The following is a 25,519-nucleotide window of genomic DNA, read 5'->3' as shown; positions in this document are numbered from 1 at the left end:
CTCTGAACTCAGCTGAAGAAAAGTAGCCCTGAACCACTGACTGGTGCAGGTCAGTTTCACAGGACAGTTTGTGCAAGTCAGAAGAATAAAAATGAGCAGTGTAGTTTGATGTTATCTGAGGTCAGAGGGAATGTCTGTGAACTGGCTGATTAACTACAACACATTCAATAAAAGGATTGTTCCTAAAACTGAACCACATAAAAGCTTGCTGTTTTAGAAAGAATATTATTTACAAAACCTTTTTTTTCTGTCAGCAAGGTAGGAAGAAGACCATTTTCAGACAGAACAGGACAGTCAAACTGGATCAGCAAGCCTCTGTTCTGTTATTCTGTTCTGTTATTCTGTTATTCTATAGAATAAAACCATCAACAGTATCAAATACTGAGAAAGGTGCCAATAATGCCACGACAGAACTGTTTCCGAGGACATCATCATGTCATTGTAACCCTTGTGCTATCCAAGGCACTTTAACGTTGGGAGTTGGGTCATCTAGACCCACTAGACAGTGCTCTGAACCTTTTTTCTTCAATGGTTTGTGATCTTCACTGGTGTCCATGGATTACATGAAATCTTTCCACCATTATCCACCTTTGTCATGGTACAGGGTAACACGTAAGGGTGGGGTCATTGGATAGCACAAGGGTTAAAGTCCCACTCCAGTCATCTTTTGATCTGTTTCCAAAGCGTTCCCAGCTGTCTTTTAACAATAATTATGCAGTTTTTAGCCAAAATGTACAAATCTGTGTCATTTTCTAGACATAGTTTCTGCAGAGCGGCAATAGTTTAGTGTTTTTCAACCAGTGTGCCGCGGCACACTAGTGTGCCGTGGGAGATGGTCAAGTGTGCCGTGGGAAATTGCCCTCATTAACTGATCAAAAACATTTCCCATCTCCAGGATTCAGCTCTGTGTTCATCCAAACAGGCCCTGATAAAACACAGAGGAGTTAGGAATATAAAAGATCGTAAAATACTTTTTCTTTGCGTTTATTTTATTTTATTAAAGACATTTTAATAAGAATGACGCGATTCAGCTGCTTCATGCTTTTCCTGAACTGATGAGATCCAAAAGAGAAACCTGCAGTTTTGCGTTGGGTTGCAGCCGTTGCACAAAACAATCCATCATGATAGCCTCTACCAACTGCACAAGACTGGAGATGCACTGCAGAAATGATCTTTAGTGCTGAATCCAGCCTAATGACAAATGGTTGCAGTAAATTAATCATTTTCCTCTAAACTAAACTGAATTTCATATTTCGGTGCAGATTATCAGTAAAACTCACAGATAAAGGTCAGTTGAGCTCCTTCTACCTGCAGGAGCTCACGCACAGCCAAATACTCTGGTGAATTTAGCTGAGACATCCCAGAATGTAACAAAGATTTCAATAAATGCTCCACAAATTCTACTGTTTCCTCTGTGCATCAATCTGTCACAATTCAATTTCACTTAATTTTAGTAAACTTATTGTTATTTGCTCTCTCTGACCCATGGAAGAGTGGGTCCATGTGACCCACATTTGAAAACGTTTGTAATCTTTAAAACAGGGATGTAAACATACATGTTTACTGTGAGGATTTTTCTTTTACCCACATTCATCATAAAGTGGTGAATCTTTTATAATGTTGACAGGATCACATTGACTTCAGCTTTTATATGAAGCATAATTCCAGAGAAAACTGTGTTCAGACCTGTTTGAAGGACAGATTCGCTTTCTGGAACAGACTTCTTAGCTTTGACTAAAACTGTGGAGTAAAGACAGGAGCATGTCAGAACTCCTGTCTTTGCATTTTTATTCAGAGATGGCGAGATCCTTTGTGCTTCCTTGTCTGCATGGGAGGCTGAAATTGGTCTCAGCTACAGCTGCCTGTCTGCCAAATAACATGACACCCAGAGTAAATAGACATTTTCCACGATATCTGTCTTGTTTGCAAGTGATGGAAAACAATTTTGTGTTTGTGTCTTCAAATAAAATATATATACGGTGACTGACTGATGGCTGTAATTACAAGCAAGCTTGAGGTGAAGGTAGCTGCACATTTAAATCCTCTAGTCTAACCACAGACTTCTTTTGATTAGCTTTGGGTGCAATCACTGGAGCTCCGAGTGGTTTTCTGTAGGTGGAACGCAGGTCCTTCCACACAATTAAGGCTTGATTAAGGTTATCACTTTATCCCCTCTTCATCTTTAAGCTTACACAGTGCATTGAAAATGAAAATTTTCAAACTCGGGGTGCCACATAGTGGATTGAATGTTAAATGCTTTGCCTGAAAAGAATGTCAAGGTCTTCTTTCTGAAATGAGACTGGTGATGGGAAAACTTTGTCAGAAGCTTTGAGGACAGTACGCCACCCTGAGGTCATTTGACACATTTCTAAATTGTTGACCCGTGAGAAACATCACTACCAAACGTCTTCCTAAAAGGTATATCAAACTTAAGACAAGATTTTTTAAAATGTATCACTAAAGTAAAGATAAAAAAAACAAGTCTGTCAATTCCCTTTATGTTTGATATGTATATTCTACAAAAGTAGAAGTGTCAAAGTTCCCAGTGGTCTTTTAATGATGATTATGCTGAAGAAATAAAAATAAAAACTGTGTTGTTTTCTAGGACAGTTTCTGCAGAGCGGCAGAAGTTCATTAGAAATTCACTGTTGGCGCAGAGTAGGCCTACTCCATTTTCCATCATCTGTTTACTCTCTCCTGCTAGCTTACAGTCCCTCACAGCCCCCACCTAACATCAGCAGTGCAACAAAAAAAGGGGAGCAGTAGCCATCCAGCCGTACAGTTTAGATCCAGATTCCAGCTCAGACCAGGAACACAAAGACGTTCATGGATCTGTTTGTCTGCCTCAGCAGGGAGCTTGTGTCCCACCAATAGTACCTACCTCACTGCCACAAGCTTTTCTAAAGGCCTTTTTTTTTCTTTTTTCTTTTTTTTATTTGCTCGTCATTCATAATGATTTGAATGTAGAAATACTCAGAAATGTAATTTAAAGCTTAACTTTCTTTACACATGTTAGCGATTTTAGTAAAACATGATTTTATGTTCAGTTAGTTACACAACATCCCAATATTTTGTGCATCTATTGCAGGGATGGGGAAACTACGGCCATGTGCGGCCCATTAAAATATTGAATGTGGCTCACCAAACTGGAATACATTAAATTGATATTCATCTGTTTTATTTCCCTGTAATTCCGGTCTGGTCACATTGGCGTAATGAACACTACAGACCCAGGAGCTAGCAACCTGAAGAGGTCACGGACACCAGATTGAGGGATAGTTTTATGGTCCAGGTGGAAATTAGTGAACAGGAACAGAGTTCTGTGGCTGTTGGACTGTAGCAGACTAGGAGGAGGAACTTACAAATGCATCTTGGGGCGATGGGGGGGAGAGAGAGAGAGAGAAAACCTGACGTGCATGAGGCAAAACTTCATGAACCTTGAGATTACCGCAAGCACGAGGCCAAGTACTGCACCAGAGAAGGCAAACAATCTGGCAGTGAATGCTGGAGCAGGCACAGCCCAAATAGAGGTCCAGAGAAGCAGAGCTGATGAGATGAGTGCCGACAGCTGAGTCCAATCAGGAGTAGCCACACCCACGGAGTAGGTCACAGGAGTACTGCAGAGTAACCAGGAAGGAGGAAAACGGGAACCTCTAGGACAAAAGAGACGGAAAGGGGGGTAAAAGGGTAAACCCCGGGACACCATGGCAGGTGTCTCCTAGATGGTACATAACAAATACATTGCTGTTGGAAGATTTGTTGTTTTTCTGACGTTTGTGTTTTCCAAATTGGACAGTCATTTTCCCATCATTCCAACACCATATGAACGCAGAATTTCTCTAAGTTTGCGTTTTCCCTGAGTGACATCAACCTATTGGTGCAATTGGCACTAAAATGAGAACAAAAGCCACAATTTTTGGAAAAACGAAATAAAACTCCAGAACGTTTTGTTTTCAAAGGATATAATAATTCTCAATCAAAATTAAAACATGTTTTCATCCAGATTCCATACTATTTCTTGAGGTGGATCACCAACACACTGCACACATCTGCTCCCTTCTGCCAAAGTGTAGAATCCTTTGTGGCCCACAGGCCTATACCCACCCCTGGTCTACTGTGTGTTCAGAAAAACTGATAAGGTGAAGAACGACAGGTGGTGATGCACTGAGGACTACCCTGCTTTGATGCTGGTTCTGCATAGATATGGATGAACACAAATGTGTGTGCTGCTTTGGGGCTGCTGGGTGTGCAGTTTTCCCATGTTTTTTGGAAACACCCTGGTTGTGTTTGGAGACATCTGGAAGGGTGGGATGTCACTGGAAAGAGGTGGGACTGAGAGGATTTCATTAAAGTCACCTCCAATTCCTTTGATGCAGTTTTCTTTTGCTGTGAAGAATATGTGAAAACCAGCACAAAGAATGTCCTGTGTGAGTTTTTGTGCTGATCCTCTGCTGGAGATCAGAGCTCTGATTTCACCCACAGAGACCTGCTGCCCTGTTGGCCTGATGAGAAAACAGTGGATGCTGTTGGGCCTCCCAGGCTTCAGTGAAACCAATCGGATGCTTGAGAAATGATTCTCCCTGGAACCGTCCTCCACTGCTGACAGACACTAACAGAGACACTGATGGATGTTCTCAGCTGACGGAGCAAAGACCGGCTGGTTGCAGTTGGAGCATTAAAAGTGTGGATAAATGTCTTTCAAAGCTTGGATCAAAAAAAACCCCACATGATGCTGTTTTTATTTCTAGTGATTTAACTTTGAGGTGCATGTTTTTACTTAAAATGATTTTTTTAAATGTCAGCTGCACTGAAATTATAGTGTTGCTAAAACGCCCAAAATTAAAGATCTATTGTTTAGCCTGTATCTTGTTAAAGTTTGAGCTTTTAAAGACCAGCTTCAATGAAAATGTTGTTTTTGGTGTTTTAACATGTTTTCATAGCATATTTCTGATGATGAAGGCCACATACAGAGAAAGTTAAGCTTGAGTTTGCATTTCAGAGTACTCCTTTAACCCTTGTGCTATCTTAGATGACCCCCCCCTTACATTGACGTGTTCTCCCTACCATGACAAAGGTGGATAAAGGTGGAAAGATTTCATGTAATCCATGGACACCAGAGAAGATCACAAATCATTGAAGAAAAAAGGTTCAGAGCACTGTCTAGTGGGTCTAGATGACCCACCTCCCAATGTTAAAGTACCTAGGATAGCACAAGTTATTCAAATCCTTTTGAATCAAGAGCAGATGTAGCTTACTGGGGGGGGCAAGCCCCCTGCTCTGCTCCATTCTGATGCATCCACCTGCAGACAAATAGATCCGTTTACGCCTTTATTTTCCTCATCTGGATCTAAACTGCACGGCTGGATAGTTCACCATTTTTGTAAGGTTGGAGGTGTGAGGGGCTGGAATAGCGGGAGAGTGCTCTCAGTTCTGGGTTATGGGAAATGGGGGGGGGGATTTCTAATGAGCTCCTGCCGCTCTGCAGAAACTATGTCCTAGAAACTAACACAGGTTTTTGATTTTTGCCTAAAAATGGCAAAGTCATGACTAAAATACCACAGACATGGACAATGGATCAAAAGATGATCGGGTGGAACTCTCCTGGAAACAATTCTTCCCTTCATTATTATCTGTTTCCACTGCTGTTTCTAAAACCAGTATTTATTTTGCCAATTTGAGTTTTTTCACAGCTTGAATGCGGCTCTACCAACAGATACCTGAGAAAAAACGTGGAAAAAATTGTACTCGAGTTCCTCAGAGTACATCTCACTGAGGATTTTTCCTGGACTCTACATGCAAACACTGTGGAAAAGAAAGTTTGACAAAGACTTCCTGAGGAAGTTTGGTATGAACATCATCATCCTCATAAACTACTGTTGTACCATGAAGAGCCTTCTGACAGGCTGTATCACAGTGTGGTGCAAGAACTGGAAACCATTTGCTGCTCTTATTTTATTGTATTTCATATTTTATTTATTAATTTGGAACGTTTCTATCTGTATTTTTGCAAGCTTGTACTATTGCATGCAACGAGTTCCTCGCGATTACTTTACTGAGTCATAAGGTTCTTGTCAGGAAACTTTTTATGAAAATTGACTGTAAAAAAAACACTGTCAGTTCGTAAAAAGTTCAAGAAATACAAAATAAATTTTAATAAGACAGAGTAACTTTTTTTTTCTAATTTAACTTTTACCTTGACTTTTGGAGTTTTACTTACAGCAAGGAGTGACAGGTGACGGCTACATTCAATCTGCACACTGAAGGTGCATTTGAAATTCACACACACACACACACACACACACACACAGATTGAGCTTCCTCCCACAGCTGCATCTCTGCAACCCTGAGTTCCTGGGAGCTGATGTGAGCGCGGGGTTTGTTTTCCAGACGCTGCATCTGGGTGCAGACGAATGTCTGCACATTTGGAACAGCAAAGTTTCCTTATACATTAAACACAAAACAGAAAATACAGTGTCTAACAGTTGTATAAAAGATAAACCATGATAATAGGAGTTAAAGTAAACATCAGAAAGTGTCAGCCTTCCCATGAACTATGATCTGGTATGAAAATATGTTTCAGTCTAACAAACTCAAAGAGCTCTTGTCAACCTAAACATTTCATGGCATCGTTGACCTCGTATTGATCTTACAAATGGCAAATAAACAATATCAACTCTACATCTAAAATTTACAGAGGACATCTTTAAGTCCCCAGTATTGACCAAACAAATGTCATAGATTAAAAAACTATCACAATTATGTCCTCAATAAGTAAAATCCGACCCTTCCTGTAAAAAGTGCTTGACGTGACGTGAATATCCGTCAGCAATGAGGACACAGTAGTAAAAATGAAAGGTGTTGGGTTGCAGAACTGACATCTGCATGATTAGACAAATGGATTAATGTGTAAAATGATTTTGTTTAATGCGTAAACAAAATGAAGAAAACATGAGCAGTCTGGGATGTGTGTTTGGTATAAAGCAGCATCTAATGATGCCTGGCTTTTGCTGATTCCCAGTCTGGGCTGGGTAGCTTTCAAACTTTTAAAACATGCACAGAAAAACAGATAAACAACCAGCACTAACCACAAAAAACATAGTCTGAATCCCACGAAAATCTAGCCGTCCGATTAGAAAACTGAGTTGGGACTATTTGGTTTACCTTACGGTTACGGGGTTGCTGGAGCCTATCCCCACAGCTGAGAATTTAGAGTCATCTGTGAACCTATGAAGCACATTTTTGGATTGTGGGAGAAAACCGGAGTTCCTGCACCCCCATGCAGCCTTGACTGAATCCCCTCCTCCATGTTTTAGGATTGAAGTCGTTGAGATCAAGAAACAATAGCTCCTGAAATGTTATGAATCGGCAGCATCAAGTCCAAATATATCTGATATAAATTGTTACTATTTTCGTAACTTAACAAAACCCAAATCTCTTCATTTGGAGTGAGTTAAAAAAATGGTTAAAATTGATAATTATGAATTAAAAAAACATTTATTTTTTGGGGCTTCTTCTCTTTCATCAAATGGGTCTTTGTTTTGTTTTTGTTTTTTGTTTTTTGCAGCTCTTTGTAGATTAAAATAGACAAAACTAAAGCCAGAAAAACCTGCTGCTGTTTGACTCTCTCTTTATGTGTGGAATCAATCATTCACCGCCACCATCAAAGCTACAGACAGAGCTGCTTCCACGGGGTCTGATGGGATTTCTGCATGTTTTCATTACTTTAAGGACTAAAACGCTTCTTGATTGAACTTCATTTAAGTCCTGAAAGCCACTCTGGCTGGACTTATCTGACTGCTGGGAGTTTTGTTTGATTTGGTGCTGGTATTCATCCATAATGCAAACACTCTCATCTGTATGTTACTTCAATTCCAGTCAGCTGGAGTCCCTGTGATGCAAAGCATTTACCAGCTCCTGTAATCTGCTGAAATGTCCAGCTGATCTGAAACAAACGCAGAATCTGTCTCTGCTTCTGTTTCACTGCCAACTTTCACACTACTCCATGTAAAAAGGGCTTCACTTGTCCTTTGTATAAATCACAGCAGGTTTACATTCAATGATTCAAGCTGCACTTTGACTAGTTTGGAAAGCTAGAGATCTCAGTCAGAAATTCAAACTGTTTAGCTTGAAAAGCATCAGAAGAAGGAAATCCTTTTAGTTTTTCCAACATTTGTCTTTTCTATTTAGAAATTAGATGCAGAGATTATTTATAGATTATAGAAAAGAAAGCATGAGGCAGGGTAACTTCTGTGTGAGCCGCTGTTTTACAGTTTACTCCAACATCTGACCCAGTCTGGTGCTCTACTGCCCCCTGTGGATCAAAACTGGAAGTACAGCCACATGTCAGTTTCTGAGTTGTTGGACACAATAAATAGAACTTTTATTAAAATAAAATAAAATAAAAATCATGAAAATAATTCCAACAGACATGTTTACTTTGTATTTTTATGGAGATAACAGTTTTTTCTTAAAAATAAACTCTGGTGTCTGAGCCTTCCAGGTAAATCCAACAGCGAGCATGTCCAGTATTGAGTTCATTCATGAACTTTAAAACTGTCACTTCACGAAAAGACACACTACAGTAAAGCTTGACCTATAAAATCTCATTTTTCTCTTGCTTCCTTTTCAGCGGGTCGTTGGTTTTACAGTAGATGAACATATATGTTGTATGTTGTCGGAGTTTTCTCAGTGACAGGTCTGAGTGGTTTAGTGTGTGTAATGGAGCTGCTGGGGACTACATCAGCTTAGGCCAAACATCACTGTTGTTCTTCTACCACACAAATGATGTCTGCACATCATTTCTTGAGGAACCAATTTTTTGGTGCAATGTGAACATTATACAGTAATGATGCTCCATTAACCTCACCGACCCACCTGAGAACAGAGGGGGAAAACGCTGACATTCTGAGGGAAATGGTTGCTTTTTTTTTTCTTACTGCAAACAGGACTAAGAATCCAAAGCTGAGCTCCATCCATCTGTTTGAACCTCTTTTTCTGTCATCCTTTCTCCCACATTTTCATCTGTCTCTTTGCTGTTGGGGTTTCTTGTTGCTCAGAGGATGGGGGCTGTTAGGTTGTTGCTTTCAATCAGCTAAATAATAATTATTTTTTTAAACCTGCAGACTCTGTGAAAGTCTCCTTTTCTGCTCTACCACAGGACTGAGAGCTCCACGGAGGAGTTGTGTTGGAAAACTCAACGTGCTCGGCGCTCACAGCCATTACAGGCAGCAGCGCTGATCAGCTCTATTCCTTCATTTTTCTGAGAATGGGTTTACTGACATGCTAAGTGATAATAGTAACTAAATTCAACTTCACTAAAAGTACGTGTGTCATTTCAAGAAGAGGAAAACTCCTGGAATTTAAAATAAAACCTGAAATTTACAGTTTTCTACAAATAAATCCATCCATCCATTTTTTAAAGCCGCTTAATCCTGTTTGGGGTGGTGGGCTTGCTGGATTCAGCCCAGAAACTGTTGGGTGTGGGTGGGGGGACGTACACCCTGATCACACACACACACACACACACACACACACACAAATCTAAGGCCAGTTTAAAGACACCAGCGAACCTTTGAATTGGGGTTTTGAAATGTAGGAAAAAACCGACACATACATGAGGAGAAGATACAAACGCCACACAGAAAGAAACAGCTGGGATTCAAACCAGGGCCTTCTCACTGTGAGGCAAGAGCGCATCAGCCACTATACCACCCTGGAAAAACAATAAAAACTATAAATACTGGGGGGGGGGGGAGAAAAGAGAGAAAGCAAACAAATGGTGAGAAAAGTTGAAGCATTAACAGATTTTAAGAGTCTTTTTAGAGAAGAGAGTCTCTCTCTGCTGTGAGATGAAGACGAAAGAAAATATAAAAAAGAAAGTACAAATTCCAAGTTCTAAACAAAAAAAGACTGAAATAAATGCACAAAAACGGCAAAGAAAAACCAAAGAACCAACCAAAAATGGAAAAAACTCACAGTTTGAGGTAATTAACAAAGTCTGACTGTTAAAAAAAGAACAAAAAGAAGCAGTGATTGCATAAAGCTGTGCAGTGTCCCTGGTACAGTGGGCGGCTGTTCCCTGGCTAGGCTTGGTCTGCCGCTCTCCGTGCTCCTGAGAGCCTTGAGCCCTAATCTGAAAAACAACGTATACAACACGCCATTATAATCCTCATAGGAACATTCCTATGCAGGATTTTGGTTCAGAAGTGAAAGTGCATCAGAAGATCCAAGACTGCTGCGCTTGACTTCCTCACCGTACAGCAATCGGTGTGGAGTGAATGGTGTTCCACAGACACTATTGACACTTTACGAAAGTGGGGAGAAACTGTTGGGGGTAAAAGCCCCATTTACCTGCTAGGGATGCTAGAGAGGGAGGCCCTCATCTTCATGGTGGGAGAAAAAAGCCTGCCTCTAATTACTCAGACCGAGTGCATCCATCTTCATGCAGCTGCGTAATGACTCTCTGCTGCTGCAGCTGTGACAGTCTCTTCCAGAAACACGGCCACCGCTAAGCCAAGAGACGGAACAGTCTCCTCCGTTTATGTGCATCTGCCTCAGTACGGGACCAAAAAAAGCAGCAGGGTGAGGTCATCTTCCTGACATGTTACTGAGATTTGACTAACAGCAAAATCCACCTCTTTAGCATTTTGGTAAAGAGCAAGCTGAAAATATAAATACTACACTTCAGTTCTTGTTTGCATCGTTCCAAGAGCTGAAACTTAACCCTTGTGCTATCTTAGATGACCCCATCCTTACTTTGACATGTTCTCCCTACCATGACAAAGGTGGATAAAGATTTCATGTAATCCATGGACACCAGTGAAGATCACAAATCATTGAAGAAAAAAGGTTCAGAGCACTGTTTGGTGGGTCTAGATGACCCAACTCCCAAAGTTAACGTGCCTAGGACAGCACAAGGGTTACAAAGGTCCGTGGAGGAGCTTGGTGAACCTCTGCTGCAGAGAAGTTCTCAAAGCTCTCAGACAGTAAATTAAGGTCCAGTCCAATAAAAATGAATTTAAACTTCCTGTTTAGTTCTCACAGATGTTCTTCTGTCACTTAATGGAGGAATTTGACCTGGAAGATGGCGCTACTGCACCCCCACTGATGTGACCACACCTGGATGGTGATCCTTCTGCGTGGGCGGAGTCTGCACACGCCACACCTGTGTGCTGGACGGATCACCTCCACAGAGATTTGTCAGTCTGCAGACGGCAGCGGGTCTGTGGTTCAGCGTCTGCCAGCAGCACATCCTGCAGGGGAATCTTACATAGAAAGGGAGCATTGGCTAAAAGCTACAGTTATTCTGCATTTTGATGAAAAAAAAAATATTTATAACTCGCACTATTTATGATTGACTTCACAGCGTTATTCTGTCCAATCCCTTCCTAGCTTGTGGTAAATCTACATGAAATTAACGTTTGATTTCTGACTTCTTAGAGGTTTTTTTATTTTTATTTATTTCTTTTTCTAAAATGTTCGCTCGTGCAGATCTTAGGTGAACTGAAGAAGAGGAGAAACAGAGCGAAGGTTTAGCTGTAAATACAATTATGATCCATCATCAAATGACAAATAAAGAATCATATTTAGAAGACGGCTTTTAACCACGTTTACCAGAATTCTGATATTCATTGACAAGGTAGCCAAATGTCAAAAAATGTTTCTGCTTTTCTACAAAATGTTTGACGTTGAGTTTGGGTTTAAGGTTACTGCGTAAATATGAGGCTTTTAGAAAAGAACATTTACAGTTTTATGGCTCAACTGCATGTTTTGTTTTTTTCTAATAACTCAAAAGATTTATGGGGTAAAAAACTCTTTCAAATTAAATGAATAATCTCTTCATAAAAATAGAACTTATGGAATTTAGATTCCTGAAACTGTCCTTGAAGAGTGAATCTCTTCCTAAATGTCAATGATTCATGATGGCTGAGTTTCCCAAAACAAAATAATTATAATTAGGAGGATAAAACACACAAAAACATCATTACTTAGGTTTGAAGGGTTTTCACTGGTCATTGATTTGCTGAAGGTCAAAGTTGAAAATATTTAAAGTGTTTTAACACAGAGCATAAACTTATTGAGGCTGTAATTGAGCATTTGTCTTATTCATCAAATTTGAATTCAAGTTTTGAAAAGCTCTTATTAGATTTAGAAAATCTTACTGATAAAACATGTTTTCTTTTCCTTGTATTAAGTAGAATCGTTTTAGCCTGAATGTGACGGCAGAGAGGAGACGGTTGAAAACTTCCCCACACAAGATAAAGAGCAGAAAGTGACCGAGCACAGAGTTTCCTGGAGCTTCGTTCAGACGCTCACAGAGTGACACATTTTAATAAATATAGTGGCTGGAAGTGTGGAGAAGACATTCAAGGTGGCATCAAAACGGAGCCTTCTGAGGCCGGCCGACACTCTCTGAAGCTGAGTGACATGAAACAGTCTTTGCAGCTTTGAAGCCCATGAACACAGCTGCAGGAGCATGAAGGCAGAAACATGAGACAACAGAGAGAGGCAGTCTCAGCTTCTAAAACATCAAAAATGATAGATTTGTCGCCCTCTCCTGAAACGTTTCCTCACTAAATGTATCAGGGGTTTTTCCACAGCAACATGTCAGATGGTCAGCAGTTGTTACGGAGATAAAAGGACAAAAACAGGACAGAAATGAGACAAGAGATGTTCCAGGACTGATCCAGTGGAGAGCTTCAGGAATGTTGAATGACGGAAACTTTCCTCGTTTGTTCAATGAATGAACTCAACTCTGGCTGAGAAACGTGCTTCTGTCTCTGCTTCCATTGTCCAGGCGTGGAGGTCGGAGGAGCATCACGTACACATGCCGAGCATCTGGAGGCTAGCTGAGGAGGTCCGGCTGCAGGCCGATCCTCTGTAACACGTCCTCTGGCATGCACAACACCGGATTTACCGCTTTGACCTGTTCCTCGCCCAGGAGGGAGAGTCCAGCCACCCCGAACAGAGTATGGAAAGGGTCCACCTTCAAAAAAACAGAACCACGGAGGTCCAGACATGTCGGATAGCTTCTTCTTCTTCTTATGTGTGTGATAGCTCACCATGTCTCCTGGTCTGTCAGCAAAACCTCCCGTCTCCTCATCCTGACAGGCCAGAATAAACTGGCGTAGTCTGGACTTGTCGATCCAGTGGATCCTACCGATGATTTTCAGAGATGCCAAAACCCACCAGGAGTAGCAGACATCTGGAAGCTGCAAAGACAGATGGCTTTGAGACCAGGAGTGCAAAACATTCACAGCTTCAGCCGTCTGCCAGTAGTACATAAAAGAAAAAGAAAAAAACGGCGAGCAAACTTGATGTTTGGCCTTAAAGCGGCAAAAGGCCTTCATCTCTTTCCTCCACAGAATGCGAGTGTTTGAGGAATCTCTGTTCTTCTTCTCTGTCTTCCACTCAAACCACAACATCACAAAATTCAGGATCTCACAGCTATTTCAGTGATTATTGCAGCACAAAAATCCTGAAGCCGCCGCTAGTTTTTGCCTTCAAAGTTGTGATCAAAGTTGCTACACTTTTCAAACTAAAGGGATGGCACACAAATTCTAAAGCTGTTTTATTTTCCAAGGGCAGCTTTATGCACCGTCACAGGAAATGCTCCACACTGATGAAAGTCCTTCTTCATCAGGGATTTCTTTACAATGATATCTTTTTTTGTCCTTGTTTGTTCAAGAGTGTTTGTCAAACCTGAACAATGGAATAACAGCAGCATGCTTAGCAAACTTCACACAAAAACATTATCTTTTCGTTAAAACGTTACATTTTAACTAAAGAATAAAAAGCTGACTCAGTGATGCTTTGAAAACCTTTTCCTTTCTGTCCGATAACATTAAATGTGCTCATTTCACCCCCAAAACCTGGACTCTAGATTTCTTTAAACCCACACACAGTAAATTGTGAAATTTTGATGGTGAAACTTGTTCAAAATGAGAGCAGCTGGACCGAGTCGGAGGCAGTTGATCGGAAGACCCGGAAAATTCTGGAGGGGCTGATATTTGAAGCCAACCCAGAAATGTTGTTACAGCAAGTACCACATGTTCTGTTTCTTTCTCACTTAATTCATAGGAACCCATGGAACCCATGGTGACATCAGTGTCACAGACAAACAGCAGAAACGTGTTCTGTGATCCACCACACTTCACTTTCCTTTTTAGGGAAAAAGGGGAATGACAGGAAATGTGTACACAAACACATTTTTCAGAACGCCGGCAGGTTTCTGAGGGCTGGTCCTCATGGGAAAAAGAGTTCAATGATCTTCTTCAACAGCACTAAGGTTTGGTTCACGAGGAAACTAAAAAGATTTGTGATTTCATGTTAGAAGCTGTCAAACCTTCTCAGGCCTTCCGTTGAGGCCTCCAGACGGCAGCTGGCGTTCGCAGAGCCACCAGCCCAGCAGGTCTGCGTTCAGCTGGTGCAGCTGGCCGGTGAGAGACAAGAACCCGGTGCAGCAGTAGATCTGAGACCAGAACCAGAACAGGTTTAGACTTTTGAAACACAACTGAGGCTTGAAGAGAAACACATAACAGTCCAGCATGAAAACTTTTCCTCCTGAGAACGCCTCCGCTTCTTAATCAGACCTCTGAGTTATGACGTGAGGTGGTGGAAGAAGGCCTGATTTGGTATTTTATTTGGACTAAAAAGTGAGGCTTTGCTTATTATTTCATAGAGAAATGACTCTTTAGTTCCTCACCTGCCCAGCGTGAGACTCTGAACCAGGTCTGCAGCCAAAACCGCCGTCAAAGTTCATGCAGGATAAGACGAACTCCACAGCTCTGTCAACATTTATCATCTCCATCTTTCCCTTCAAAGAACAGCATTAGTGTGAAAGGCAGTTTAGAGATTGGTGGGCTTTGGGATGAAAAACTGTGAACAAATAAAAAACATACCAGTAATGCAAGTGTGGCAACAGCACAGAAAGAAAACCGGGTGTCTATTTCTCCTGTAAACACAAAACAAAGAAAGAGAGAAATTCTCATTATAGTGAACAATTAAGACGTCTGTTTTTAATGTTAATAACAAAATGACCCTGAAACGTCACTTTTTTGGCTAAACTGTGGGCAGAAAAGCAGCTTAAAAACAGTTTCAAGTGTTTCAGACTTCAATGAGAAAAAAGAAACTTTACAGAGATGATCGGCATCAAACACATCCTAAAGTCCTCCTTTTTATAACGTTTCTACCAAGAAGAATTTCTGATAAAAACTAAAGAGCCAAACGTCTGGAAACCTCGAGATCTGTGCTCCTATAAGACTTCCACGCCTAGGGGGCATTTGCACAAACTCAATTACCTCCAAGCAGATAGAACCGTGAAAAAAAGAAACTCTGACGGGTGAAGTTTTATCAGTTTTTTCTTCTCTCTATAAAAAGATTTAAGTTTTTTTGTGTGGGTTTTTTCTTTAAATTTTTCACTAAACTTGATTTAATTCTATAAACTAAGGTAGCATGTATTAGTTATTTAAATAAATAAGATATTGAATAGCATACCAACACTTTCATCCATTTCTGCTGTTTTTATTTATTTTGTTTTTAATTTCTGTGAAACCATTTGTGCTAGACGTGCTCTGGTTCAGCTGTACATGAAGTTTTTGGACTGTTGTGTCCTCTGAAACATTCCTTCTATGACGATCTTGGAGCATCTGTTCATGATCAGCCTTTTTTTAACAATTAAGCAGCATGAAGCTTTGAATTTCAGTGTTTTAATGTTTCTTACATCTTACTCTGTGATGTAATCAGTAATAACTCATAAAACTGGAATAAAATGATGTGTGACCTGTGTGTCTTTTACTTATTACAAGATGTGACATTTGCATTGTTCCACTTTAAAGTTCATTCATTCATTTTCTTTTGTTTATCCCTTTTGGGGTCACGGGGCTGCTGGAGCCTATCCCGGCCACTTATGGGCGAGGGAAGGGGACACCCTGGACAGGTCACCAGTCTGTCGCAGGGTCACACATAATCACACACCCATGCACTCTCACATTCACACCTATGGACAATTTGGATGGACCAATTAAGCTATGAAGCACATGTTTTTAGACGGAGGAAGCCGGAGACCCTGGAGAGAACCCACGCATGTACGGGGAGAACATGCAAACTCCACACAGAAAGGACCCCCATTGATGTTCTGTTTCAGGTCGCCCAGCCGGGACTTGAACCAAGGGCCTTCTTGCTGTGAGGCACGAGCGCTAACCACTGCGCCACCGTGCAGCCCCACTTTAAAGTAATGTATAAAAAACACATGTAAATGGACAAAAACAAAGTTTTCTCACCCCATTTGTCTCCTGCAAAAGAGCCGTCTTCCTGCTGAAGCCCCTTCACATATTCCACGACTTTGTCCACATCGATGGCATGCAGGCTGTCATAAAGGCATAAGATCTAAAGGAGGGATTTGACATTTAAAGCATTTATACTGAAGGATTCAGTAGAGAGAAGTAAAGATGCTTAACTTTGTATTTCTTTGTGTTATCAATTACATTTTGTGTGGCCAAATGAGTTTGTAGAGTAAAGCCAACTTAAGAGACTCAATGATTTCTGAGCTTGTCACCTGGACAGCGCTGAGGGTGTAGAGCAGGTGAGGGTCGTGTCCGATGCTGGCGCTGAAGCCTCCGCAGTCGTGCTGGCAGGCTTTGATAAAATCTATGATTTCCTGCAGGTTCATTCTGTCCAGCTGGCCCATCAAGTCCATCACCGTCAAGCCCCAGTAGATCCCGCTCATCCTGAGGTACTCCGACAGGGTGTACTCCTGAGAACACACGACACACCGTCACGTCAGCAGCAAATACACTGGAGATACTGACACGTGGAAACTATTTGCACCAATTGAATCCAAGCTAAATCTTTGTTTTTAAGACTATTGATCAGAAGCAAAAGGTCTCATCATTTGTTTACAGTTGTTCATCAGTTTTTCCCTCATCTTTTGGGGAAATGGTTTTCTAGCCACTGGTGTTTGATGACGTAAGTCACATCCGGTTAAATAAATATATCAGACACACAACATTCTCACAACTTTTAAATATGTCTGTAAACTGCTGGTCCAGCTGATGTTCTGCCTTAGATCGCAGCAGCTTGACTTACATAGTCGTCCTTCTTGGAGCCGTAGGCAGCGATGTAGTCTGCATGTTTGTCCAGCAGCAGCGAGCTGGGAGCGTCCGGCTTCAGAATGACGTCTTTGATTTGAGTTCCCTGACCAGAGCCAGTCACGAGACAAGTTAGACAAAGAAACACATCACTCTGCCATTCAACGTCAAAAGAAACTTGTTTTGTGAACATTAATTAACAGATGAACGTAGATCTCTAAACAGCTTATTTAGGTTGCTAGATGCTATCGCTAAAGCTAACATCTTCTCAACTAACTGCTTTTTACGTAATAACTATAATTGTAGTGTTTAATTTAGTATAAAATACGCGTCCTTAGGATTGTGCACTGATTATGGAATAATAATGCAAAAAGCCTCTGCAGCTTTAGAAAAAATGTCAGATTACCATTCTGACATTATATCCTGCCAGGAGAAACTTCCGTCGTCTCTTCTTCTTCTTCGTTTCACCATAAACTCCCTCTAGTGGTTGGAGCTATACTGCCCCCTCTGGTCATCTGTGGTTTAACAACTGTGACCATTTTTTCCCCCTTTTTTTGTCCATCTTTATTGGGGAAGTTACGTTTAAAGTTTTTTCAACTAATAATTTACCAATTGAGAATTCACTATTAGTTTGAATTGTAGGTGAAACAACGTTTAAGCTACAAAGATTTCTACAAACATTTGATCTGGTTTTTCTTGATGTTGACATAAAACCGCGTGGAAAACAGTGTTTTCATTGAAATTCTCACATAAAGGTGACTGCAAAATGCTGTCCAAATATTTTTTTAAACCTTTCTTATCCCTTGTGCTATCCTAGGCACTTTTACATCGTGAGTTGGGTCATCTAGACCCACTAGACAGTGCTCTGAACCTTTTTTCTTCAATGATTTGTGGTGCCGATCCATGGTGTCCATGGATTACATGAAATCTTTCCACCTTTATCATGGTAGGGAGAACCCATCAATGTAAGGGGGGGGGGGGATCATCCAAGATGGCACAAGGGTTATAGGTGTTCTTTTGAAAATGGGAGTGTTAGGAAATAGTAATATATTAATAAAAAGATTAAACATAAAAAGCTACAAGTGGTCTCCATATTTCCAGGAAAATTGGCCTCCGTTTGACATAGGGGCTCCTGTCTTGAGCGACAAACATTTCCACGATTATCTTTTGTCATTTTCAACTAAAATATTATTTTTCTTTTAATTACAGTCCCATCACCATAAGGCTCCCAGCCTCTAACCATTTGGCAGGGTGGTAAACAGGACATAGGAATACAAAATAAAAATAACACAATCATGACTTTAAATCTGCCCTTTTACTGTAAGACATTTTTCATTCAAAGTTAAAAATACGTATATGTAGTACAACAAACACCAGAAACAGTTTCATTTCTTTAATTCATTGTTCTTATTTAAACCATTGTGTTGACGAATGGATGAAAAAATTTAAATAAAAAGAGGCACAAACTGAATGATAATAAATTGCTTTACAGAGAGCCAACATGCCGCACTTCCTCCAACACTTCCAGCCTTAAAATCTGCAGTACAGAAGTACAAAAATGTTGCTTTTCAGCTCAACATTTCTTGGCATTAATAATAAAATCGAGCAGAAAATCTTTTTAGGCACCAGCTGGAAGAGATGAGCAGCTCTCTACACATTCTAGTGAAAGCAGGATTCACCTTAACGGTTATTTTACAAAATCAACATTTAAAATGAGTCCAGAATGAGGGAAAACAGGGTTAGTTATTCGAGATTTTACTGCAGTAAAGATGAAAAGATACAGTCTGAAGTAATGCCTCGTTTAAAATCTACACAACAGATGTTCACTGCAAACTTTGATACTTTTAGCTCTCTTAGCTTAGTGTGGGATTCGACATGCAAACAATCTTTGAAGCAGGTTTTTCCTTCTGTGATTGACAGGAACACTTTTCTGTTCCTCTGCAGGGACTGCGACCTGCTGAGATCTACTGGACGGGAAAAGACAAAATCCTTACAGGACAGAAACTAAGTTAGCGTGGATTCAAGAGCTGTGTTACGTTGACCAAACAACGCATGAATCGACGTCAAGGCAAACCACTGAGCTGCGTCCTGACGTTTACAGTCTGAACAGTAAGATTGTGCACAGAAAAGCAGAGAGGAGCACATGGACCTGTGGGCTCATTTCTTATATTTTCCAAAGTGCTCTCTGGAAATGATCAGCCTTTGGATCTGAGCCGTGCCTTCATAGATCTGCGAAGAAAAAAGCAAAACCATTAAAAATCTGACCACAAAATTCCTCCTGATAGTGACGTCAGACAACAGGCAGAGTAACCTGGTAGATCTTTGCATCCCTCATCAGCTTCTCCACTGGGTATTCACTGTTGAAGCCGTTGCCTCCAAAAACTTGGACGGCATCCGTGGCCACCTGGTTGGCGATGTCTCCGGCAAAGGCCTTGGCGATGGAGGCGTAGTACGTGTTTCGGCGGCCCTGGTCCACCTCCCACGCGGAGCGCTGGTAAGCCATCCTGGCCAGTTCCACCTTCATGGCCATCTCAGCCAGGATAAACGACACAGCCTGATGCTGGGAAACCCAAGCACAGCTTAAAGATCCTCTACTTGTCAGATAACTTACGAGTATTTTGTTTTAACAACACAAAAAAGTGTTTAAAGCTTCCATTTGGGGGCAACTAACCTCAGCAATAGCTTTGCCAAAGGTCTTCCTCTCCAGAGCGTAGTTGGTGGCTTCATCCAGAGCCCTCTGAGCCAGGCCCGTTGCTCCTGCTGCCACCTGGTGGATTCAGACACTTTTGATCCGACTTTCAGGGAAAACTGTAATCATGCTTCAATTTGGACTGAACGTGGGAACCAAAATGCCCTTTTAAGTGAAGAACATCTCTCTTTCTTCCCTACAGTCTGACTCCATAATCCTTTTAACTTGAGGATAAATGATTCACGTTAGGTTGGTTGAAGCAGGATCTAGTTGTGTTGGAGGGAAAACTCCAACTACTTTTGTTGATCAAAACTACCCTAAAAACGGAGGTGAAAGGTCGGAACAGTCTGAGCTACATTAACGCCTGCTATCATGCTAGGTTGGTCTAAGTTTTGACTTTTTACATGGAGTCAGTGTTGGAAATTGCATCAAAGTATATCATTTATTTATTTACTTAATCTTTATTTACCAAGTAAATAAGACAATTCCCAAACTAAAGACACCCTCAAACTGCAATTATCCTTGTGACAAAATGATCAACAAAAAAGATTTTATGGTAAAAACAGAATTCTCTGTGTTTAAGCTGTGGCTTTAGATCAGTGTTTTTCAACCTTTTTTGAGCCATGGCACAATTTAACCTTGACAAAAATACCGCGGCACACCAGCATCCAAAATTTAAAAAAAAAAAAGGAGAAACTCAGTCTGTATTGATCTACAGTCCCTCCGCAATCTCACATGTATTTTTATGATAATTGTGGCAGAAAAAGCTGGAAGCTGCAGCTTTTTTTTTCTGATAGATGTGGTAAAAGTTTAGTTAGAAGATTTCAAAACTGTTTGATGCGTGTTCGTTTTGGTTTCAAGACATTTAAGGAAAGACTTATTGTGCACTGAAATTGCTAACACAATGCATCATGGGAAATGTAGTGCAAACAGCCGCCAAATGCAGACAGACTAGCGTCTCTGAGCTTCATGGTTTTGTTCACCTTTTTCACGGTCTGACACTGGATCCCACGGAAAGCTACACTGCTAAAGACGAGCTTTAGCTGCTATTTTTGTTGGAACTGAGGGACTTTATCAACAGAATCAGAACAAGGAAGTGAAGACTTTAACCACTTCTGATTGGTCAGACTGATGACATGTGATCAAGTCTCCAAGAATGATTGGTGGAGACAGTTACAGGGGCGGGACTTTTCCAAAATACAGCTGAAGCTGCAGCTAAATCGCGGTATCCCGTTATTCTTATCAAAATGTCTTTAATAGAATCAAATAAACACAAAGAAAAAAGTATTTTATGATCTTTCATATTCCTAACTACTCAGTGTTTTATCAGGGCCTGTTTGGAAGAACAAAGAGCTGATATCCTGGAGATGCTTAATGTTGTTGAATCAGTTATGAGGGCAATGTCCCACTGCACACTTGACCATCTCCCATGGCACACTATTTTGCCGCGGCACACCGGTTGAAAAACATTGCTTTAGATGATGGTTTGCTTATCTGTAGATATGAAATCTACATTTAAATAATGCGCAGACTAACTCAAGATTAAGATGACCTCTCAGTATGTTTTCTGTGATTTCAGAACTTCAAGTCTTTTATTTTGAAGTGGTTTTAACACAAGTATTGATTTCCTTCCATTTAAAAACGTGGCAGATTAAATACGCAAAGATGTCACGATGCAATTTAAATGAGGTGGAAAGAAGAAACTTTGAGTTGGTTCACAGAACTCACTGGTGGCCGGGTGTTGTCAAAGGCCCCCATGGCGATTTTGAAGCCAGCTCCTTCTGTGATCAGAACGTTCTCCTTTGGGATCCTCACATCCTCAAAGGTGATGCCTCTGGTGTCAGAGCACCTCTGGCCCATGTTCATCTCCTGCAGGCAGACAGCAAACACGCAGCAAACATCATAAAACTGATCAAATATTAGACGGAATTTGCATAAAACCCAGGAAGTAAATCTAAATCTCAGCACACAGGTAGAACATTCAGTTCTAGCTGCAAATGGAGACATTTAGTTCATTTTATCTGATAATAAACTCAAAGGATGGTATGTTTCTCTAGTTCTCACTGAAAGCTTCCATGTAGAACAGAATTCCTGTAACATTTACATATCAATATCTCCTCACCTTCCTTCCAACTTGAATTCCTGGAGTGTCTGCATCTACGATGAAACCAGTAAAAGCTTTACCTGCTGGACATTTGGGATCTAGGTTTGTGCGGGCCAGGAGGAAGTACCTGGAGAAAAAACAAAAAAAAACTTCAAGTCCTCTAAAGTGGAAATTCTAAAGAATAAAAGTAAATGCTATGCTCCATCTTTTCTGTTGAAGCAGCGTAAAGCTCTGTCTCTTTGTGTGCATGAGCTCTCAAGCCAACAGTAGCAGTAGGAAAACGCACCAGTTGGCTTTCCCTCCATTGGTGATCCACATCTTTTGGCCGTTAACGACGTAGTCGTCACCCACCCTCACAGCTCGGGTCTTGATGTTAGCCACATCAGAGCCCGCTCCAGGCTCCGTGACGCAGTACGCCTGGAAGGCGGGAACAGAAGGAAAGCCGGTTTCAGCCGGACAGTCAGAAATGTAAAAAAATGTATTCAAAAACACACATGTGTCGTCAATGGTCAAAGTTCATTGCAGCCTTGAGTCAAAGTGACAAAGACTTACACACATTAGAGGCTCCTCCGTCATCCTCCCAAGATATTTCTTTTTTTGTGCGTCATTGCCAGCAATAATGACGGGCATTTGCTGAGAGACAGGACAAACAGCGGGTTAACTTTGAGGGAATTAAACGTGTTTTGAGCCCAGACATAAAATATAGCCAAGAGCCTGGATCACACATCCATGTGGGTAGGGTAAAGTTTGTTTCTTTCATTCCTACAAGAACAATGAGAAAAAGCAGGCGTCTGGGTCCAGAGGACCTACTTTTTACAGGTAAAACTGAAATGAAGTAGTTTTTAGTTGTATTTGGCCACTGTTGCAAGACAAGTTCCCTTCAAACGACAGTGAAGTAAAATATCTGTTTGACTGAGCAGGAATCAAAGTTACAGCCAAACGAACGGTAGAGAAAATGTTCTAAAACAAGACAGACGTACTCCCAGAGAATTGGCCTCCATAGCAGTCTGCATCCCTGTGCAGGCGTAAGCCAGCTCCTCTGTGATGAGGCAGCTGTCAAAGATGGATAAGCCCATTCCACCTGACAATGAAGGACACACAACAGCTTCTATCAGAGAGCTTTCATCTGGACCTCAAATGCTGATTAGATTAAATCTTTTGTTTTTACTTTTGTTTTACAGTTAAATGTCCCTCACATCATTACTTCATGACTACATGGGTTGGGTAGTTAACAAAAACAGGAGGAGTACCGTATTCCTGTGGAATGTGACCATTGATGAGTCCAAGCTCCCAAGCTTTCTTGATGATAGGGAATGGATACTGCAAAAACATCCAGAATTACACCCAATACATTAAATATCAACTGTTCAGCATTTACCAAATTAGCATGTTAAACTGAATTTGGGCATATAGTTTTCAGTCTCATCTTTTCTTAACTCACTTCACCGCTTCTGTCATAAGCAGCTGCAACAGGGATCATCTCCTCACGTGCAAACTTTCTGGCCAGCTGCTGGAACTCTTTCTGCTGATCCGTCAGCTCTGAAGGAGGAATCAAGGCGAGAAATGCTTCAGTACAGTCGCATTACAATGACTTGATCCGCTCCAAATGCCGATAAAACTGAACCCAACAGCCACTAAGCTCAGCTATTATTCAAAATCAATACATGGCTAGTAGCATAGGAGGCATTGTTTTTTACTGCCACCTTTTAGTTTTACATTATGTTCTAAAGCCAACTTACCAAAAGAAAACCCAAGAGATCCTGCATTGCTGCTGGAGGCTGCTGCTGCTTTGGCTGTAGCAGCGCTGGAACTCTGCAGACGGATCCCAGACTGTAGACCAGCTCTGAAGACCTTCAAGACACAAGACATCATTGCTAAAGTCACCTTCAAGTCTTTCAGTTTTACATTCAAGAGATCAACTTTAAATGTAAAATGGTGTTTTAGTAACAACTTTTTGTGGCATTCATCTAGTAAGGACATATCCATCCATCCTTCTTCCGCTCATCCAGGACCAAGTCACGGGGGCAGCAGTCTAAGCAAAGATTCCCAGACCTCCGTCTCCTTGGCCACTTGCTCCAGCTCCTCTGGGGCGTTTCCCGGCCAGCTGACAGACGTAGTCTCTCCAGTATGTCCTGGGTCTTCCCCGAGGCCTACGTCCAGTGAGAAACACCCGTAACACCTCTCTAGTGAGGCGTCCAGGAGGCCTCCAGACCAGATGCAAGAGCCACCTCATCTGGCTCCTCTAGATATGGAGGAGCAGCGGCTGTAGTCCAAGCTCTCTTTGGGTGAACCCCATCTCTAAGGGAGCGCCTAGCCACCCTAAGGAGGAAGCTTGTATCTGGGACCTCCTTTCAGTCATGACCCAGTCCCATGACGGGAGTTTTGCTTTCTGACTCAGGACTGTCTTCACCACAATGGTCCAAAAACTAAAACTTCAGTTTTCTTTGATTAAAACTCAAAAAGCATTGGGCCAACCAGTCCTTAATGTCCTGAAGACGTGACAGCTAACTAAAGGTACAGCATCGTCTGCAATCTTTACCCTATAATGCCATTAAAACCCTGCAGTCTGCACTTTAAATGTAACCCCCCCCCCCCCCCCCCCCCCCCCCCCCCCCATGCATACTGGCATGGGTCTCCCCCTAATCTGCAAAGACCAGAATCAGTACTGCTCTAAGAGTTATTTTTAGATTTTTGGGGTGGATTTTTAGTTAACTTTTCCTGAAAAAATGATTTCTACGTGAAGCAGCTCCAGTCATGGTCACTCCTGTATTACATAACCTGCAGAACATGTCCTCGTTTTTATTTTTTCAAACGTTTGCTCAGTTTTGGATGGATGCCTAAAATAAACAGTTTGATGTATAAAGAAAATAAGTGGTTAACCAGCATTTAATGTAAGGAACACAACATTAAAGATAAAATATCAGTAGATTTAAAGATGAGTCTGATGTTCATATAAAAGGCTCTGACTAGAGAGGTCAGTATACGATTCTTAAGTAGCTCTAACCCAAACACAACAACAACACATTTAAATATTCTGTAATGAAGTTCACATTGACAGAGAGAATTCTTCACATTCAAACACACATACTGTAGATAAAAGGAATGTTTGGCTAAACTCATTTATGCTAATATAAATATTGTCACTGAAGTGAAATGTTGGGGTCGGCAGGAGGTAGCTAGCTCATGATTAAATAATAATAAAAACACAATTTTAAAAAGTTGAATAGCCACCTTCCTAGTTGAAACACTTTTCTAGCCCACAAATAAAAGTTAAACGTCACATCGTGCACTAAATTCAAATAGCAACAAGATGTTTGTTGTTTTGGTCGATATCGTTACCTTTTGCTAGCTAACAGCGTTAGCATGTGACGTAACAACTAAGTTTGTCACCTTACGTAGAAATAAATAAGAAAAGTCCGTCTGTAGGATATCCGCAAGAGAAAGGCTCCATTTACGTCGAACTTGTATAAAGGAAGCCTTAAAAGTGAAGAACCCACCTTACTGAGAAGCATTTTCCTGATGAGCTGCAGCAGACACAAACCAGAGTCGTCGCTACCTCTGCTCTACTTTCAGTGTGATCACCGCCTCTGCCAATCACAGCCGGGATATAGGTCACGTGACACACCTTGGCTTTGACGC

At 41.2% G+C, this 25,519-nt stretch overlaps 2 protein-coding genes across 3 annotated transcripts; both read right to left on the bottom strand.

The window, feature by feature from the left end:
- Positions 1-12,287: 12,287 nt before the first annotated feature.
- Positions 12,288-17,635, bottom strand: rabggtb (Rab geranylgeranyltransferase subunit beta). Its single transcript, XM_004078601.5, has 9 exons — positions 17,494-17,635; positions 17,086-17,193; positions 16,556-16,753; positions 16,281-16,386; positions 14,901-14,953; positions 14,705-14,815; positions 14,345-14,470; positions 13,062-13,211; positions 12,288-12,985 (listed from the first exon to the last, which is right to left on the bottom strand). Exons 1-9 carry the CDS (start codon positions 17,494-17,496, stop codon positions 12,845-12,847), a joined length of 996 nt encoding a protein of 331 aa, XP_004078649.1. The 5' UTR covers positions 17,497-17,635; the 3' UTR covers positions 12,288-12,844.
- Positions 17,636-18,465: 830 nt separating this feature from the next.
- On the bottom strand, positions 18,466-25,519 carry acadm (acyl-CoA dehydrogenase medium chain). Of its 2 annotated transcripts, XM_023965112.2 has the most exons (12): positions 25,378-25,519; positions 23,620-23,731; positions 23,322-23,419; positions 23,131-23,200; positions 22,861-22,961; positions 22,433-22,513; positions 22,167-22,297; positions 21,899-22,007; positions 21,505-21,645; positions 19,759-19,854; positions 19,399-19,647; positions 18,466-19,316 (listed from the first exon to the last, which is right to left on the bottom strand). In XM_023965112.2, the coding sequence occupies exons 1-12, from the start codon at positions 25,390-25,392 to the stop codon at positions 19,245-19,247; spliced, it is 1,275 nt and encodes a 424-aa protein (XP_023820880.1). In that variant the 5' UTR covers positions 25,393-25,519; the 3' UTR covers positions 18,466-19,244. The 2 variants fall into 2 exon arrangements, with proteins under 2 accessions (XP_023820880.1, XP_078791402.1); XM_078935276.1 differs by lacking the exon at positions 25,378-25,519 and having other exon boundaries at positions 23,620-23,764.

The sequence above is a fragment of the Oryzias latipes genome, chromosome 17, assembly GCF_053564925.1.
Source record: "Oryzias latipes strain Hd-rR chromosome 17, Olatipes_Hd-rR_3.1".
Lineage (NCBI taxonomy): Eukaryota > Metazoa > Chordata > Actinopteri > Beloniformes > Adrianichthyidae > Oryzias > Oryzias latipes.
This window is presented reverse-complemented; position numbering and strand designations above follow the sequence as displayed.

Excerpts from the sequence above, each read along its gene's own strand:
- rabggtb (XM_004078601.5), bottom strand. Across the intron at positions 16,387-16,555 it reads ACACCCTCAGCGCTGTCCAG|ATCTTATGCCTTTATGACAG; the intron begins GTGACAAGCTCA and ends TCCCTCCTTTAG. Across the intron at positions 13,212-14,344 it reads TCAACGGAAGGCCTGAGAAG|CTTCCAGATGTCTGCTACTC; the intron begins GTTTGACAGCTT and ends CTGTCTTTGCAG.
- acadm (XM_078935276.1), bottom strand. The coding sequence starts at position 23,752 with ATGATGTCTTGTGTCTTGAAGGTCTTCAGAGCTGGTCTACAGTCTGGG. Across the intron at positions 23,420-23,619 it reads ATCTCTTGGGTTTTCTTTTG|AGCTGACGGATCAGCAGAAA; the intron begins GTAAGTTGGCTT and ends TTCCTCCTTCAG. Across the intron at positions 21,646-21,898 it reads GAATTCAAGTTGGAAGGAAG|GAGATGAACATGGGCCAGAG; the intron begins GTGAGGAGATAT and ends GTCTGCCTGCAG.